The 16139-nt window shown below is 42.8% G+C and overlaps 1 protein-coding gene across 9 annotated transcripts in view; it reads left to right on the top strand.

The window, feature by feature from the left end:
- The window catches only part of MAPKAP1 (MAPK associated protein 1), a 257275-nt gene that overhangs the window by 223721 nt on the left and 17415 nt on the right, over nt 1-16139 (top strand). For 7 of the 9 annotated variants that reach the window (XM_078436493.2, XM_060608659.3, XM_060608652.3 and 4 more), the window contains one exon: nt 5213-5350. The exons of 1 other annotated variant lie outside the window; for it this stretch is intronic. In XM_078436493.2, coding sequence (XP_078292619.2) covers nt 5213-5350 — 138 coding nt within the window. Of the gene's footprint in view, nt 1-5212; nt 5351-8662; nt 8757-10032; nt 11046-16139 lie in introns of those variants that run through there. One more of the 9 variants, XM_060608655.3, reaches the window with a different exon arrangement.

Raw genomic sequence — 16139 nt, 5'->3', positions numbered from 1 at the left:
GATAACTCTAAAGCCTTGGACAAATAGTTTCCCCCAGAGAGTTGTATATACATTAGAGTTGCATTTTTGTTTATTTTGAGCTGTCTTGTTAGGGAAGGATTTATATGCTGGCATTGACTTAGGACAGCAATCAGGCATTGTTTTCCACCTTTGACAGTTGGCGTGATAGTTTGCTTCCAGTGAGGTTTGACTCACTATCTGGAAGCTGTCAGAAGTGGGAGCATGAAAAGGTCATGACGGATGGCTATGGATAAGTGGGTAGGGGGAGAGCTGGTTAAAGGAGACAGTTGGCCTCACTTATTTCTGAGGGAAGGGGCTGACCCTGTCCGCTTTGGGCCAGCCCTCATGCTCTCTTCCTCACCTACCACAGCTGGTCAGGTGAAGCCCTGCCAGGCAGCGTTTTGTGAGAGTGGCCCCAGGGTGGCCATAATGTAGCCACGGGAGCCCTTCCCAGCAGCCCAGCCACGTGGGTGCTTGAGAACTGCTAGATGGAAGTAGGTCTTTATGTAGGATTTGCCTTCATGACTATCAGTTACCGGATTCAGCATACTGCCTTCCCCACACCATAAAAGTTGGGAAAGGGTACTGAATTCTGAGTAGAAACCAAGAAAATGTCAGCTCCTAAAATGATGTTTGTTTTTATTTCGGGTGAATTTTTTGTTTTGTAAAAACACAGAAAAGGAAAGGACCTAATCCTACTAGCCAGAATTGACACTGTTCCCGTTGGGAACATATCCTTTTGATCTCTTTTCTATAAATATTTTTCCTGCTCTTTTCACTTAGCTTCAGAAGAATTTTTCCAAGTCCAAGCTTATCTCATACAGAATTTTTCGTGGTTGTGTTGTAGTCCATCGTAGTTGGATTAACTGTTCCTTTGTTGGCCATTTAAGTTGGAGAAATGGAAACTTCACAAAAGCCAACTTCCCTTGTTTTCATAGACATGTGTTTATAATTTGAAATACTTACACATACTGTGTAAGTGACACTTTAAGGAATGCCTCTGCCTTTCCTTCGGTGACTTTACACAAAAACTTTAGCCAAGGAAATTAAAACCACGCTCATTGGTCATAAAGAAGAATATTGCTAGGATTTCATGCTCCAGTTTGTCATGTCTGAACAAAAATAAGTGTGCATTTATTGGCACATTTGAATGTTTATTTTTTCCTTTGTAAAAATTTAAAAAGGACACTGGGGAGCTCAGTCAGTTAAGAGTCCGACTCTTGATTTCAGCTCAGGTCATGATCTCATAGTTCATGGGTTCAAGCCCCACATTGGACCCTGTCCTGATGGCGTGGAGCCTGCTTGGGTTTCTCTCCCTCTCTCTCTCTCTCTCCTTCTCTTCCTGTCCATCCCCGCTTTAAAAACAAAAAAACAAAAACAAAAAAACATTGAAAGAGGATACTAAAGACTAGCTGAGCAGAATTTCTCATTACATCTGGAACTCAACTGAATGCGTCCATGCAGAGCAGTGGGAAGTGCCATACTTAGGAACAAGATCGCTCTGGGCATGAAATGGCTTTTCCACTTAAAAGCTTCCCAACCTTGGACACGTACCTTCACCTCTCCTAGTGCATGTTATAGAAAATACCAAGCATGGTTTTTTGCAGAATAGCATAGTGGCTGAGAGGACAGATTTTGGGACCAAATTTTCTGACTTTCTCCAAATTCTAGCTTTGCCCCATTTTAGCTGTGTGATCTTGGGCAAGTTACTTAACTGCCCTGGGTTTCCATTTTCTCATCTATAAAATAGGAATAAATACAGTAACCAATTTGATCCGGGCATTGTGAGATTTGAATTCGTGCACACAGGATTTCTAACCATGCTAACATATATTTGGTGCCAGGTAATGTTCACCCCTCTTTGCCCCTGGCGTGGACTGTGGTGCCAGCCTCCTAACTGGTCTCCTCTCCACCAGGCTGCCTCCTCCTTCCAGCCAAGAAGGAGACCTTGGACCCCCAAGGCAGGGACAGAAGAGGTCTGTGTTTGCTTCCAGGCTAGATTCTGCAGACTGTCCTCAGCAGTGGGTTCTGGGTCTGCCCAGGAGAATGGGCTCCAAGGCTACGCCGCCCCAGGGCCTGCCAAACTGGAAGCAGAGGGTTGTCACTTGTCCAGCAAGCACAGATCAGCTCCTGTGGGCTGTGTGCCCTGTGTTATGAAGCTGAGACTCACACACATCTCAAGTACAGTGAGATTATTTAATGTACAAAAGGATTTTTCCCATCAGGAAAGATCCCCCTACAGGTTCCTTTAAATAGTGACTCCTCCAGGCAGGCGAGTGTTTTACAGATCATTAACTACTTGACTGAAAGCCTGCAGGGCAGAGAAACTTCAGACTAAAGTGTTGGGAGCCCCTGCCAATTACAGATCAATCCAAAATGAATATAAAGTATCTCTGGAACTAGAAGTCAGTGGGAAAATGTGATTTGATTCGGAAAAAATCTGATTTACAGGCAACTTTTTTGGAACACACCAGTTGTTTAAATGGTGTTCCACCTGCCTGCCCATCTTGAACCTAATGCATTCAGTCTCCCACATCTTCATCCCCAAACGCCAGAATTGGGGTTCCCCTCTGCGAACAGTGACTGCACAATAACCCCCAGAAAGGGCGTCATTGGGAAAGTGTTTTTGTGGCCATGCAGAGAGTAGGCAATTGATGCAGAGATACAGCCCGAAATGGATGAACTATACAGTAACAATTTGCAGATAAAAATAATAGAAGTTAAAGTGTACTTTACATGATAAAAGAAAGATGAAAGAGGACGAGAGTCTGTTACATCTGAGATGGTTACAAAAGTCCTGCTTTGTGAAGTAGGCTCTGTTGAAAAGATTGATGCCATGGGGAGTGACCTTGGCTTGGAGCAGGAGCTGGTGATGTATGTATGAGCATCCCTCTGCTAAATGGACCCAGATTTGTAGCACTAATATACATGGGAGCCCAGAACCAAACTCAGTACGGCAATAAATCAACAGCCACTTTGGGTGTCATTTCTGGTTTATATTCCACTATTGTTCTATCACTTTAATTCATGTCACTATCATCTTTTCATCTGGAACAGTTTTATATAATTTTCCAGTGGAGTTACCTGACAAATCCTATCAAATTAACAAGGTACATTAACAATATTGACTGACTACGGCTTCAGGAGTCGCAGGGCCGTAGAACAAAATTTTAAAGCTGTGTCTCTCTGGTGATGATTCCCCCCCCGCCCCCTTTCTGGGAAAGGAATGTGGGGCAGGGTTTATTCCACATATGAGATATGCACATTTATTTTGCTCTGCTCAGTTTTGACTGTTATAAATGTCAAAATAAGAAGAAGGAGGAGGAGGGACAAAAACAAAAACAAAAAAAACCAACGCACTTGCTACCAGCAGCCATGGCGTAAGTACTTTTCTTCTCTCAGGGAACTATAGAAATGTCCAGATCTTTAACAATTAATGGCCAAATTGGAGGGAGGAGTGTAACTGGGTAGTCGTAATCTATTTTAAGTGAAATGTAATGAAACTGGTCTCCTGATACATTCTCACCCTCCTGAAATCATCTAGACCTGAACGGCTGGAGTCCATTGGACTTATGACATTATGCCTGATTGAAATATGGAATTCCTGAAATATGTCTAATGACAAATTCCAGCGTTCAATTAATAAAAATATACCAGTTTTTCATCTTTTCCAAAGACCACACAGTAATGACCAGGGTTAAGCAACTGTGCCGCATCGTCTCCCGTGAAGACCGCAGACGAGACCGGTGTTGTCTGTATGGTCTCCTGCCTTTGTCTGACTGCTCTTTGGGATTTCTTTAGTCAGAAAATAAAATAGAAATGGAGTGTGTGGCAGACCTCATCACTAGAATGGTTTTTTTAAGATATATATATATATATATATATATATATATATATATATATATATATATATTTTGTTCGTTTGCTTAATTTTAAATTTGCTCACAGACTATGGTCATTGTGTTTTGGGGGGTTTTTTGTTTGTTTTTAATTGAGCTGTTTCTTTTATCTGCTTTTCCTTTTGGCCTACTAAGTTTTCTCAACGTCGTACTGAAAAATTTCTGAGGTGATCCATGGAACAAAACGAGTTAATTCTGATTGTCTTTTTGTTACAGTATGTACATTTGATGGCTTTAATTATCTCTTATATCTTTGCTTGATTTTGCTTTTTTTCCACTTTGCCCCTGACCTTTAAACCATGGCCTGAAATATTAGTTACTTTCAAGATTCTATCTGGGGCCCACTCTGGAAGGCATATTGAAGGTTTTTGTCTCACTTCATGAACAGATTCCTCAATTTTCAGCAAAAGAGGAAAAAGAGAGCATCTAGTCTAGATCGTGTGTGTCGGGCCGAGCATACGCTGCTCAGTGACCCTGGGAGAGCGATTGCTGTGCGTCGCCACAGTTATCCTAGGACACCTTTCATCCCAGGCATCACCTTTGTTCTCCCAACACCTTTGCTCCCAGTGACTGTACAGTATGTTATGTCTTTCACAGCTCTGAAAATGAAGCCCACAGTGCCAGTATTTAACCTGCTGCATTCCTGTTATAAAGTCTTTGTTGCATAAATCTCACACCCAGTGCTGTTTCTCCCTACGCTGGAGAAGCAGTGACCTCCGCAGACTGAAGCAAAGCTCCAAGACTTGAACTTGGAAGGTTTTATCTAAAGGACCTTTGATCCTCCTGTGACTTCTCTCAATCAATATAGCTTGGATAATTATTTAGTGTCAGAGAAGGGCAAAGATAGATTTTTCCTATTTTTAGTGTATTAAAAAAAAAAGAAGACCACTGATGAAAATGTTTTTCTTAACGAACTTTATGTTATGGTTTATTTCATTACCATACGGAGGTATAATGTAGGGTTAACTATGCAGGTGAACCCTGCGTTGTATCTGTAGTGCATCTAGGATGGCATGTTTTTTTAACCTTTCTATATGCTTCTTGGTGGTTTCTCCCCTCAACTCACCCACGCGGGAAACCAAGCTGTGCATCTTCTGTATGCCCTTTGGAATCTCCTTATGGCTGTCTTAAGCCAGTGGCATTCCCCAAAGCCCTAAGGAAGAGCTCTTGTTCATCTAATTTAAAATATACAAAACAGGTCAAATGATTACACCGAAATCACTTACACCTTCTACTTTTTGTGGCTTCTTTTTTGTCCTTCCCCCCCTCCCCCTCCCCCCCCACCCCCCCACCCCCCAACCCCGGCCTTACAGGTATCTCTGGAGACAAAGTAGAGATAGACCCTGTTACGAATCAGAAAGCCAGCACTAAGTTTTGGATTAAGCAGAAACCCATCTCAATCGATTCTGACCTGCTCTGTGCCTGTGACCTTGCTGAAGAAAAAAGCCCCAGTGAGTAGTCCCTTTTATTTATGTCTCCTTTCTCTCTTCCCCCTCTTCCCCTCTGTGTGCTGGGTGCCGGGAGAATATATTGCCACCGTGTCCTTTTTTCCTTGGGTCTGTTTAATTCATTACCAGAAATTTCTTTTAATCAGACAGGATTGTATTATGGTGCCCAGAGCCTGACATGGGCCCCCATCCTGTTCCGTCTTGATGGCAGCAGAGAACCTCACAGCCCTGGCTCCTGACCTCCAGAGCCCCGCCCTGGGGACTAGGGGCCTGGGGGCAGGTTCCTGCTGAGAACTGGACTCCCCAGAGCCCTCATTTCACTTTGTGCTCCCTTCCTCTTCCCATTTGGGGGACTTGGGCAGTCGGACCTGGACTTGCCTTCCTTCCAGATCGAGGGAGGCTGGGAGATTTCCTGTGGCAGCCTAAGACTAGATTTAGATATCCATCAAGCCGGAAGTGTCAACAGCCTCCAGATTATTGGCAGCTGCATGACCTACCAGCTCGTAATTAAACTCCTGCCTGGTCCTGCAGAAGAGATCACTGCTGGGCTGGCACTCCTCTGCTTAAATTATCAAAGTAGATACAGTCTGGTTGTATATTTTGGCATATTATATTTTTGCAGTTAAGTAATTGAGTGTAGCATTTAGATTAATCATTTTTAAGACTTCAGTCCCATCGAGAGGCAGAAAGGACACAGATCACACTGAAGTTCCTCCATGGGAGAAAAAAGTTTAAAGTAGACAAGAATTTGTTAGCTGCCTGGGAAAGGCTACAAGACAGTTATTGTCAGAGCCTGGTACGTATCGGTATCGCCTGTAGAGCCTGTTTAAAATGCAGTTATCCAAGGGCCCATCCCCAGCGGGTTCTGATTCAGTAACTTTGGAGAATGACATGATTTTTGTTAATCCCTTTACTCCAGTGCCTGCTGAATTGGGGAACAAGTGTTATAAGGAATGACGTACTCAAAAGGAACAATAAGAAATGTAAAGGCCAGCAAGTGTTTATCATATGGTTCAAGTTTTTGAGATAATACTGACTAAACTGGGACCTAAAAAGCAAAAAAAAACCCGAGGGAGGCGTACAGACAGAGCACCTGCCACACTGCCTCCTTTATGGGTGGGGTTTTTTTGGTCAGATCCAGCTATGCTGGGCTACGCAATCTCCTCCTTTCAACCTGTGAGGCTCCAGCTGGGCAAGAAGGGAGAACCTAGTGGTACCGAGGGGAAGGAGGCAGGCCGGGCCCACCCACCCCCCCCTCCCCCCAGCTTGCTGCCATTCCTGTCATCCCAGTGAGGAGATCCTGCAAGATGGCTGCCAGAAGGGGCTGGTGAGAAAATTGCTTGCTGCTCTGGGGCCCTTGCCTCTGCCTTTAGATAAACATCTTCCTAATCCCTCTCACTGCAGCTTATCAGCCAATAAAGATGTCATTGTTCTAGCATCTTTCTTCCCAAGAACTCAGGATGCTTTGAAAAGTAACATTTTATAAATTCTCCGTGTCTCTGAAAAATGAAAGGCAATCACATGTTGCATAGAGGGATAAGCTGGAGTAGAAAGGTTAGGGAAAGAACTAGAAACGGGATTCAGATTTCCCTTAACACTCATACCAAGACACTCACTTGCCAAGGAGTGTGCTTCGGGCACCGAAAGGTGAAGGGTGTAGCACAGCCAGTGTGAGAGGGAAGGAAGAAAGGATGCACAGACAGCACCTCCCGGTTGCCTCTGGCCATCAGTCAGTCAGGAAGTGATTAGCACACGTCTGTGACAGTGACCACAAGTTCCAAGCCTGGGGGATGCAGAGCAGACGTGGGGCCCACCTTTGCAATATTGACAATCCAGCAAGAGAGTCTTTTGTCATGTTTGCAGACCTACTGGATGGTTCTGTGTAAAAACCGCACATGTGGGTCGTAAAGAGGTTTCCTTCTCTCTCACTCTGGCTCCCGAGGTCTAAAAATTGTGACACTTGCCTGAACAAAGGAGCGCACTGGCCCAGTCAAACACTTCCTATGTCCCTGTGCCCTGTCAGTGCTTTCCAAACCATGTTCCTCAGAGGTCTGGGGATGGGGGAGGGGGCAGGTTTGGGCATAAGGACTCCCCTTCAACCAGTAGAGCTCTACTATTTTCTCTTTGGGGATTCTGCATTTAAAAAGTCTGTCGGGGGTGGCTCAGTCGGTTAAGCGTCTGACTCTTGATCTCAGCTCAGGTCTTGATCTCAGGGTTGTGAATTCAAGCTCCGTGTTGGGCTCTGCACTAGGTGTGAAGCCTACTTTAAAAAAAAAAAAAAGTCAACCGATAAAAAGGATTTTGCTACTTAAAAAAAATTTTTTTGAAAGTTACAGGCTCACCAAGTAAAATCCAGATTCCTCGGCATAGCCCTTAAAGACATTGACCACTTGAGGTTCATAGCCCATAATTTCCCATCCTGAACTTGAGCTGCAGTCAACTGTGAACTGCTCGCACACGAACACACCTCGAATTCTGTGCTTCTGCTGTTCCCATCACCTGGAATACGCCTCCACCCTGATTCTCCCTCTGACAGGCACCTCTGCTTCCTCAGGCCTGGCTCATTCATCTTTCTAGGGTCAGGCTCTCTCCACGACTTTGTCTCCAGGAGCTTGCACACGCCTGTGGTACAGTAGCTCTCACGCTGTGCCATATGTATCGACTTCAAGTCTGTCCCTCTCTCCCACCCCCATCTCCTTGCTGAACTAATTGACCCAGGAACTGCTTTCTGTGTCCTCAGTCTGCAGCACAGTGCCCACAGAGTTGTCCTCCATGAATGTTTGCTATCTTCGAATTGAACTTAATGTGGCCAGAATTTAGAAACCAAAAGTTACTCAGCATAATTTATGTTGTAAAGTACCCAAACAAAGGTGTACTAACTGAATCAGCTTGATGCTGTGTTATTTTTTTTTTTTATGATTTCCAGTATCTTCATCAAATTAATTCAGTGACTTAATCTAAAAAGTTCATCTTCAAGACCATCATCAGACCACAGAATTAATCTGTGGGGCTGTTTCTTCCTCTTCTTTTTTTAAAGGATTAATGGTAACCCTTTTTATCTTTTGTGTCTGTTGAACCTTAGAAAAAAAGTTATTTTAACAGCACTCAAGAAATGAAAGTCACTATATTTCCCAAGTTTAGCCTGTGATTTTTATCAGCATAGTGATATATGTTTGTAGCTGAGTTTACATCAAAAATTATTCTGGGGGCCTTCTTGAATGAATTATGGCAAAGAGAGAGAGTCTAGAAGTAGATAAGGTTTTTGATTTCTGCAATATATTTCCTTTTTCATGTTTTTATCTCTCGTAACACAAGCGTCCTGCCGAAGACTGGAACGTGTGACCAACTGGAATAATGTAGTTGTGAAAACAGCAGACGTGTTATTAAACAGCCTCTTTACAAAAAGGCAGTAAGTGTTGGAAGGATAATGAAGTTGTCCTGGTCTGTCTTGAGACATGTTTGTCAGAATTCTGAGCAGAAAAGAAATGGTTTTTAAAACCTTCGAATATGGCCAGTTTGCAGTGTTTATTGAGAAAGCCTCTGTCAAACCATTAATTTGGTCGTCATAAGGAACGCAGCTCAAGTTTAATTGACACCATATCCAAAAAGTATGTGAATAGAGGACTTGGCAAAGGGACTGAGCAACGGAGCGCCCGCAGTGAGACCCGTAATTACACATACCGTGGGTCAGAAAGACCCGGACTCTGCAGCCGTGCTCCATGAATAGCAGTTCTGTGGCTCTCTTTCCTTCTCCTAACTTCTCCGTCTTAGGCTGTGTTCTCAGAGGGAAGATTTATTGCTCTGTCCCTGTGAGTGTTTAAGGATCTGGAACTTAATGACTAAATAGATACATGCCTTAGAAGAAATTTGTACGTATAAATATAGACTCTCACCAGTTAGTTGAGAAAATCTGTGTATCAAAAGCCCAGAGAAATTGAGAATAAATTCTGCCTTTCCAGGTTGGGAGGGGGGAAGAAAGGCTGCATGCTGTCATTATTATTGCAATCAGTGACTTCTTAGTCTGGTTTTGCCACTCCTTAGGGTACCTTTTGATGTTTTGAAGGATGTCGCAAACCTCTAAAAGATGAATTAATTTTAATTCATCGTAAGTGAACAGATATGTATATGGCACATAGGAGGGGAGAATGTCTCCGTATCAGAAACTACCATGGCTAAATTATCTCAGAGAAATAATTCTCCATCCTTCTACAGGTCCAAACCTAGGCTTTAGATGCAGTGGGCTCTCTTTTTAAGTGCCAGCCTCAAACTCCAACACTGAAACAAAAGCAAGGCACCTTTTTTTTTTTTAAACTAGCGCCCTTCAGAGACTCTCAGGCTGGATTTAAATGAAGTACCAGCCTCCACCGTGCCAGGTCTGCGTTTATCATGAGAAGGTTGTGCAGGTTTCCAGGCTTCAAAGGAAGCAGCCTATCATTAAGAAATCAGATTTAAACCTTAATAAAGTAGCTGTCGTCTTTATAGCTGAAAAGAGCGCTGTATCTCAATTAAGTATAGATAATAGAAAATCTTAAGGAAGCAACATAATAGAGGTAACCTGATTATGTTCTCTTGCAATAGTATAATTTAAAGGAAATCTGATTCTGTTGATGCTGGTGGGGGATTGCTTGTTTGGTTTTTTTTATTGTTGTTTTTTGTTTTTGTTTTGTTTTGTTTGTCCAAAACAGTGTGTGGATACAGGATAGGAACTCTTTGGCATCATGAGTTAACCACAACTGCGAGAGACTGTCAAGCCCTCGTGAATAGAACCTGCTGGATGTTTGAGATGAGACTCAGTTAAGGTTATGAGTTAAATTAGCTGGGCTTATTGGTGACCTCCCGCTTAAATGAATCTTTCTTTTCATAAGTACTTGACAAGATCTGTAAAGTAGTGTATTTAATTTACTAATTAAATTAAAGCTACTGAATAATGATTTGTCCACATTGATTTAGCTTAAATAGAAAAGATCAGCATTGTTGTGATCTTCAGCCACCTTAATGACCAGGCCAGTTAGACACAAAGGCCTCTCGTGTTTTATAGGTCCGAAGTACGTAGGTAAGCCCAGGCTGTAATTGAATTGCCTGCACCGCACCCTGCAGTTGCAGATTCCCTTTGCCTTCTCGTTCCATTGTTACACTGGGGCTTAAGAGAATGTTAACGCGGTAATAGGCACAGGGCCTTCCCCATTATACGTCTTGCTATCGAGCGGTTCTGCATGACTAGTTAAAGAAGATGGCAAGAAGATTAATGAAAGCAAGGCTAATACAGAAGGGGGTACTTTTGCAAGACTTCTACCGAGGAGATATTAGAGCTGAACCAGAGCTTGGCTTTTTTCTTTATCCTGTGACCTTTGAACCTGCCTTACTGTTGAGAGCTGCCAGGGAAGTCGACATTTTGATTGATGTTGGTACACGAGTCAGTCTTTCCCATTGAATTCCACATCTGCACGAAAATAGCTTTTCCAGCAGAATTCATACTGGCCAGAAGTGATAGCCAAATTGATGGCTGAAATGCTTTTATGTAGTTTTCATTTAAACCTAAAGGTATTTGATGGTTTAATTCAGTATCCAGTTTTCATAGATTATAAGCATTCGCTTATATGTCCTTAATGGGTTCATCAACTCATAGTGAAACACCAGTATTGAGACTGTTCAGAGGTTTGCAAACAGACCTCCAAGCAGGCTTTATGGAGGAGTAAAAGCAGTCATCAAACAAACCTTCACCATCCTTAAAAAAGAAAAATCAGTCTGAGGGCCCAGGTTTTGTACATAAAGTAAAGCATCTCACTGTTTCTGGAAAGCTACAGATGGGGAAGTCTGAAATCTCTCGGTACCCCACCTCAGCCCCAGCTCAGAGGCTCTCCTGATCCACCCAAATGCTGAGTTCCCTGACCTTGCCCTTGGGACACTAGCATTCCTTCGGAAAGGGATTGTTCTGGTCTGCTTGTAAGACGGCCCCGCACAGATACAAACATCTTCATGTGTCCCCACTAATTCTGTGACCTTGCTTGTGGAGCTGCAGGCCTTTAGTGTGTGTGTGTGTGTGTGTGTGTGTGTGTGTGTGTGTGTGTGTCTTTGAATGCGCTTGTGTGTGCATCCCCCACCCCCTGTCCCAACAAAGGAGAGAGAACAGGGAGAGTGACAGAAGGATTCGGGTTTTGTTGCTAAAATCCACTTGGGTACACCCCAATCCATATGTTGAATCCTCTGATCCGCTGATTTCTTTTCTTCCTATTTGACAGGGGTAGTCATGCTAGCAGAGAACAAGCATGCACATGCACACATGCACACACGCGTGTGCACACGCACGCACACGCTGATGTGACAGGCATTCCAGTTCCTATGGCAGGAGATACCCAAGGATTTTGTCATTCTTTAGTTGCTCATGAGAATGAAAGAGAAGTGAGGAGGACGTTAGCCACCCCTGGATGAAAGAGCTGCAGCCCCTGAATGAGTGGGTGGATGGCCTTGACCGCACCGCGTGCTGTAGGCCCCAGTAAGTAAGGCACTGGCCTTTATACTCACACGGACCTGTAGCCCAGGAAGACCACAGGCTGTCCTGAGGCTCTGTTGATTCCCAGGAGGCCCGGGCATTCCAGGCATCAGGTGGATGGGCCATGTAGTGTTTTTACTCTCTGACGAGGGCTTATTTCATAAGTTCCAGATCAAATACGGTAAGTACTGCTAGATTACAGAACACAATGGACTCTAACATAGTAAATGCCCCAGTTATTGAATTGCCTTTTCATAAGAGTACTCTGGAGCACAATCAGGAGCAGGCAGTGCCTCATCCTTTTAACAGATATGTTTCCTAGCCCTATTAAAAGGGGTCTTCATCTATCCTGTCAAAGGGAGTCTGCTGGGGTTTTTTAGTTTAATTACACTATCCAATTAAAACTCCTTGCTGCATTTGGATGCGCCTCTCCTTGGGCCTGAGTGGATATGACATTTACAAGGCTCGCCTTTCAAGCAGACAATAGTGTGATTGATGAGGTGCACGTTCAGTGGAGGAGGCGAGTGCCTGTGGAAGTGCTGCTTAGTGCATTTTGATTTATTTATCATCTCCTTCCAAAACAAGGAAGCTGCTGGGGAGATGGGTTTAGGCAACCAGGGGGACCACCTCCATTTTCCAAGTGTGTGGGAGGGAAGGACCCGAGGTGTGCCAGAGAATAAAGGTGGGGGAAAACTCTTAAGTGTGGGGCCAGCGTGCATCATCTACTGCCAGGCTGTATTCTTAGGTTCTCTGACCCAGTTTGGTTTCCAGTAACCTCAAGCTGTGATCTGCTTTTAAATAGGCCATCACTATACTTCAGGGAACGGTTCTCTGGGGCTGGATAACATTGGCCAGGCCCCTGAGAACTCAGCCAGTGGGAACCAACCCAGCGTGTGTGCCATTGACCTGGTCATTAACTGACACCTGATGTTTGCACTTAAGCGTGCCTGTGTATGCTCCCATCTGCATCCTTTAGAGATCCAGCAGCTGCTGTCCAGGGGCTAACGTCAGTGCTCAATGACTGTCTAACTCCATCTGGCACCTTAAGCATTTAAAAGTTGCTTCTAGAATTTGGAATCAGTCAAGAGCAAGTGTGGCCATTCAACAAAGAGATATGGAAGCATAACGGAGAACTTCTCAAGGTTGTAGTGAAAAGGCAAACCCAACGTCTTGTTCTTAACCTACTATTGCAGTTTGCCCTCAGCATATGATAGATGGGACCAGTGTGCTTGTCTCTGTAGTTCCTGGAAAAGAGGTGCTTTGGTACAGTGTGTGGTCTCTGGAAGGTCAACGCTCTACGAATTTAGGAGGCAGGAGATTCTGCTCTGAGCCCCAGACAGGTGATAAGAACAACACGTCTCCCATATTCATTATCGTGTACCACAGTTGCTCATAGGAGCTATTGGGGGCGTGTTTGCTAACTACATAATGTGTAAGATTGTGTTTCTGAGGAAAATTGGCTGGTGCTGAGATATCCAGTGGGTTTTCATTATCTTCTTTGTAAACTTACTTCGTTTTTTTCCCTAGGACTTATTGATGAACAAAGAATATGTTTGTGTCAATTGGAATATTGATATTTGTTAGAGTAGAAAACAGTTTGGGGTATCAACTTTTTTCCCTCCCGGGAAAAGCCTTCCTTTTGCTATTAAGTTTTTGCTTAGTTGTTGACTTGGGTGTTATGGACCCATAAGAACAAAACAGGTATAATAGGAAATTTGCATACATTTACATTTTCCACTTTCCTATATTTTGATTACCATTTCTTCAGATTTTTTCTTTCTTGATTTTTAACATCAGAAGAGCTCCTAATTGAGAAGAGGGTAAGGGTAGAGACTGTTCCCTACTGAAAAACTATGTGAAAGATTTCTCAGCTGGATAAATGATAGGAAAAATCTGTTTCCCTTGCCTCCTGCCAAGCTCCAAATTGTGTTTCATAATAAATAAATGGGGTGCTTAGGTTTTAAGTTATTCTCATAGACATGGAAAAAGTAAGCCATTCGTTCATTAAAATCAAAGTATGTATGGCATACAAGATTCCCACAGGCAACTTCCAGGATAGGGTGACTGCTACCAGATTAGCCTTTCTATCATAAATGACCGGAAAACTGTACAAAATATAAGAAACTGTTTTCAGACACTGGAAAACAGGCAGTACAGGACTATGAGCCCTGGGAGAAGGGAAACAAATGAGGTGAGACTTACTATCACTTCAGCTTTCTTCAGGGTTTCCCAAGGAGAGTATAACAGGCTCACCAAGCTTGGAGACAGAAATCGGAGTTGGAGGAGGCTGAAATTTACAATAAATTAAATGTGGAGAGGAGGAAGCTACATTGAGAAAAAGATCCAGAAAGACACCTTGGAATCTTTTGTTGTATACGAAGCTGTGCGTGCCTGTGGTGGGACCTCACAAGCCTGGTAAAGCACGACCACTGGGCGTTATCATCTGGAGTTCTGACCAACGAGAGGGGAGCTTCCAGGACTTGTAGCTTACAGGACTTGTAGCAGTGACTCCAGAAAGACCATGGCTTAGGAGTAAGGCTAAACTACCCCTAGATTAAAGACTGCTCTAATCCTTGCCTAATAAAGCTTTTTTTTTTTTTTTAGTTTTTATTTTAATTTTAGTAAGTTAACACAGTGTTATATTAGTTTCACGTGTACAATATTTAGTGATTGCCCAATAAAGCTTTAAAACGAGTCCTAAAAGGGTGAAGATGATCCACAAGTAAATTAACTAGCTGCTAGAATAAAATCCGGTATTCTCTAAAGGATGATGACAGAATGCAAAAAACCCACAATGTAATGTTTATAGTGTCCAGCATTCAATAAAAAATTACTAGATATGCAAAGAAGCAGGAAAATGTGTCCTATAACCAGGAGAAAAGTCAATCAATAGAAACAGCAAGAAGTGGCAGGGATCACACAACTAGCAAGTGAGCACTTTAAAATAGAGTACTTTAAAACAGCTATTAGAAATGTGTTTAAAGATTTAAAGAAAAACAAGAACTCAAAAAGAAATGTAAACTACTTAAAAAGAACCTAATGAAAATTCTAGAGCTGAGAAATACAATACCTGAGTCAAAACTGATGCAGTTAGATTAGGAAATTTGCTTAAAAGGTCCGTGTGTTAGTTGTCTATTGCCGTATAACAAATTACCCGAAAACTTGGTGGCTTAAAACAGCAAGAACATGTATTACCTTGCAGGGTTGTGGTCAGGAATCCGGCACAGCTTAGCTGAGTCCTATTGCTAAGAGTCTCTCACAAGGTTGTAGTCAAGGTGTCAACCAGGGCCACAATCCTCTTAAGATTCAGTTGGGGCAGGATCTGCATCCAAGCTCACTGAGTAGTTGCTGGCAGAGTTCATTTCTTTGTGAACACCTTCAGTTCCTTGCCACACGGTACTCTCCGTAGAGGAGCTCACAAGATGGCAGCTGGCTTCATCAAAATAACTAAGAACACAAGAGTACTACTAGCAAGGAAGAAGTCACAATCATTTACAACCTAATCTTAGAAGTGGCTTAGCAATACACTTTTGCTTAAAAAAAAAAAAAAAAAAAAAAGGAAATACACTTTTGTTGTATCTTACTCATCAGAAGTAAGTCACACGGTCTAGCCCGCACACAAGACAAGGAGATGACACGATATGAAATGCAGGAGACAGGATCATTGGGGGCCATTTCAGAATCTGCCTCCCACAATCAGTAAACTTTAAGGCAGGACAATAAAACTATTCAGCCTGGAACATGAAGACCAAAAATTGATGAGAAGAACAAACTATGGGATAATATCAAGTGTTCCAACATATAGGTAATTTAGGTCTCGGGAATGAAAGGCAAAACTATTCCAGATTTGATTTAAAATATCATCCACCAATCTTGGAAGACCAGTGAAGGCCACACAGGATAAATACAGAGAAAACCGCATCAAGGCACATCATAATCCAATTGCTGAAAACCAGTGATAAAGAGAAAAATTTTAAGAGCAGCCAGAGAAACCAAGAATGATTGCTGACTTCTCATCAGAACTAATGCAATTCAGAAGACAATGGAGTGACATCTTTTAAAGTGCTAAAAGAAAACCTGTCAATCTAGAATTCTATCTATATTCAGTGAAAGGATCCTTCAGAAATAAAGGTGAAATAAAGACATTTTCAGACACTCAAAAGATGAAGGAATGTGTTGCTGTTAAGCCTTTCCTGCAAGAAAGGTTAAGGCTGGAGTGGGGGAAAATGCCAGATAAAAACTCAGATCTACACAAGTTGCCCTCAGAATGTCATTATTAGCAACTGCATGGAATGAGCCAAG

The sequence above is a fragment of the Panthera onca genome, chromosome D4 (genome assembly GCF_046562875.1).
Source record: "Panthera onca isolate mPanOnc1 chromosome D4, mPanOnc1 haplotype 2, whole genome shotgun sequence".
In the NCBI taxonomy this organism is placed as follows: Eukaryota; Metazoa; Chordata; class Mammalia; order Carnivora; family Felidae; genus Panthera; species Panthera onca.
This window is presented reverse-complemented; position numbering and strand designations above follow the sequence as displayed.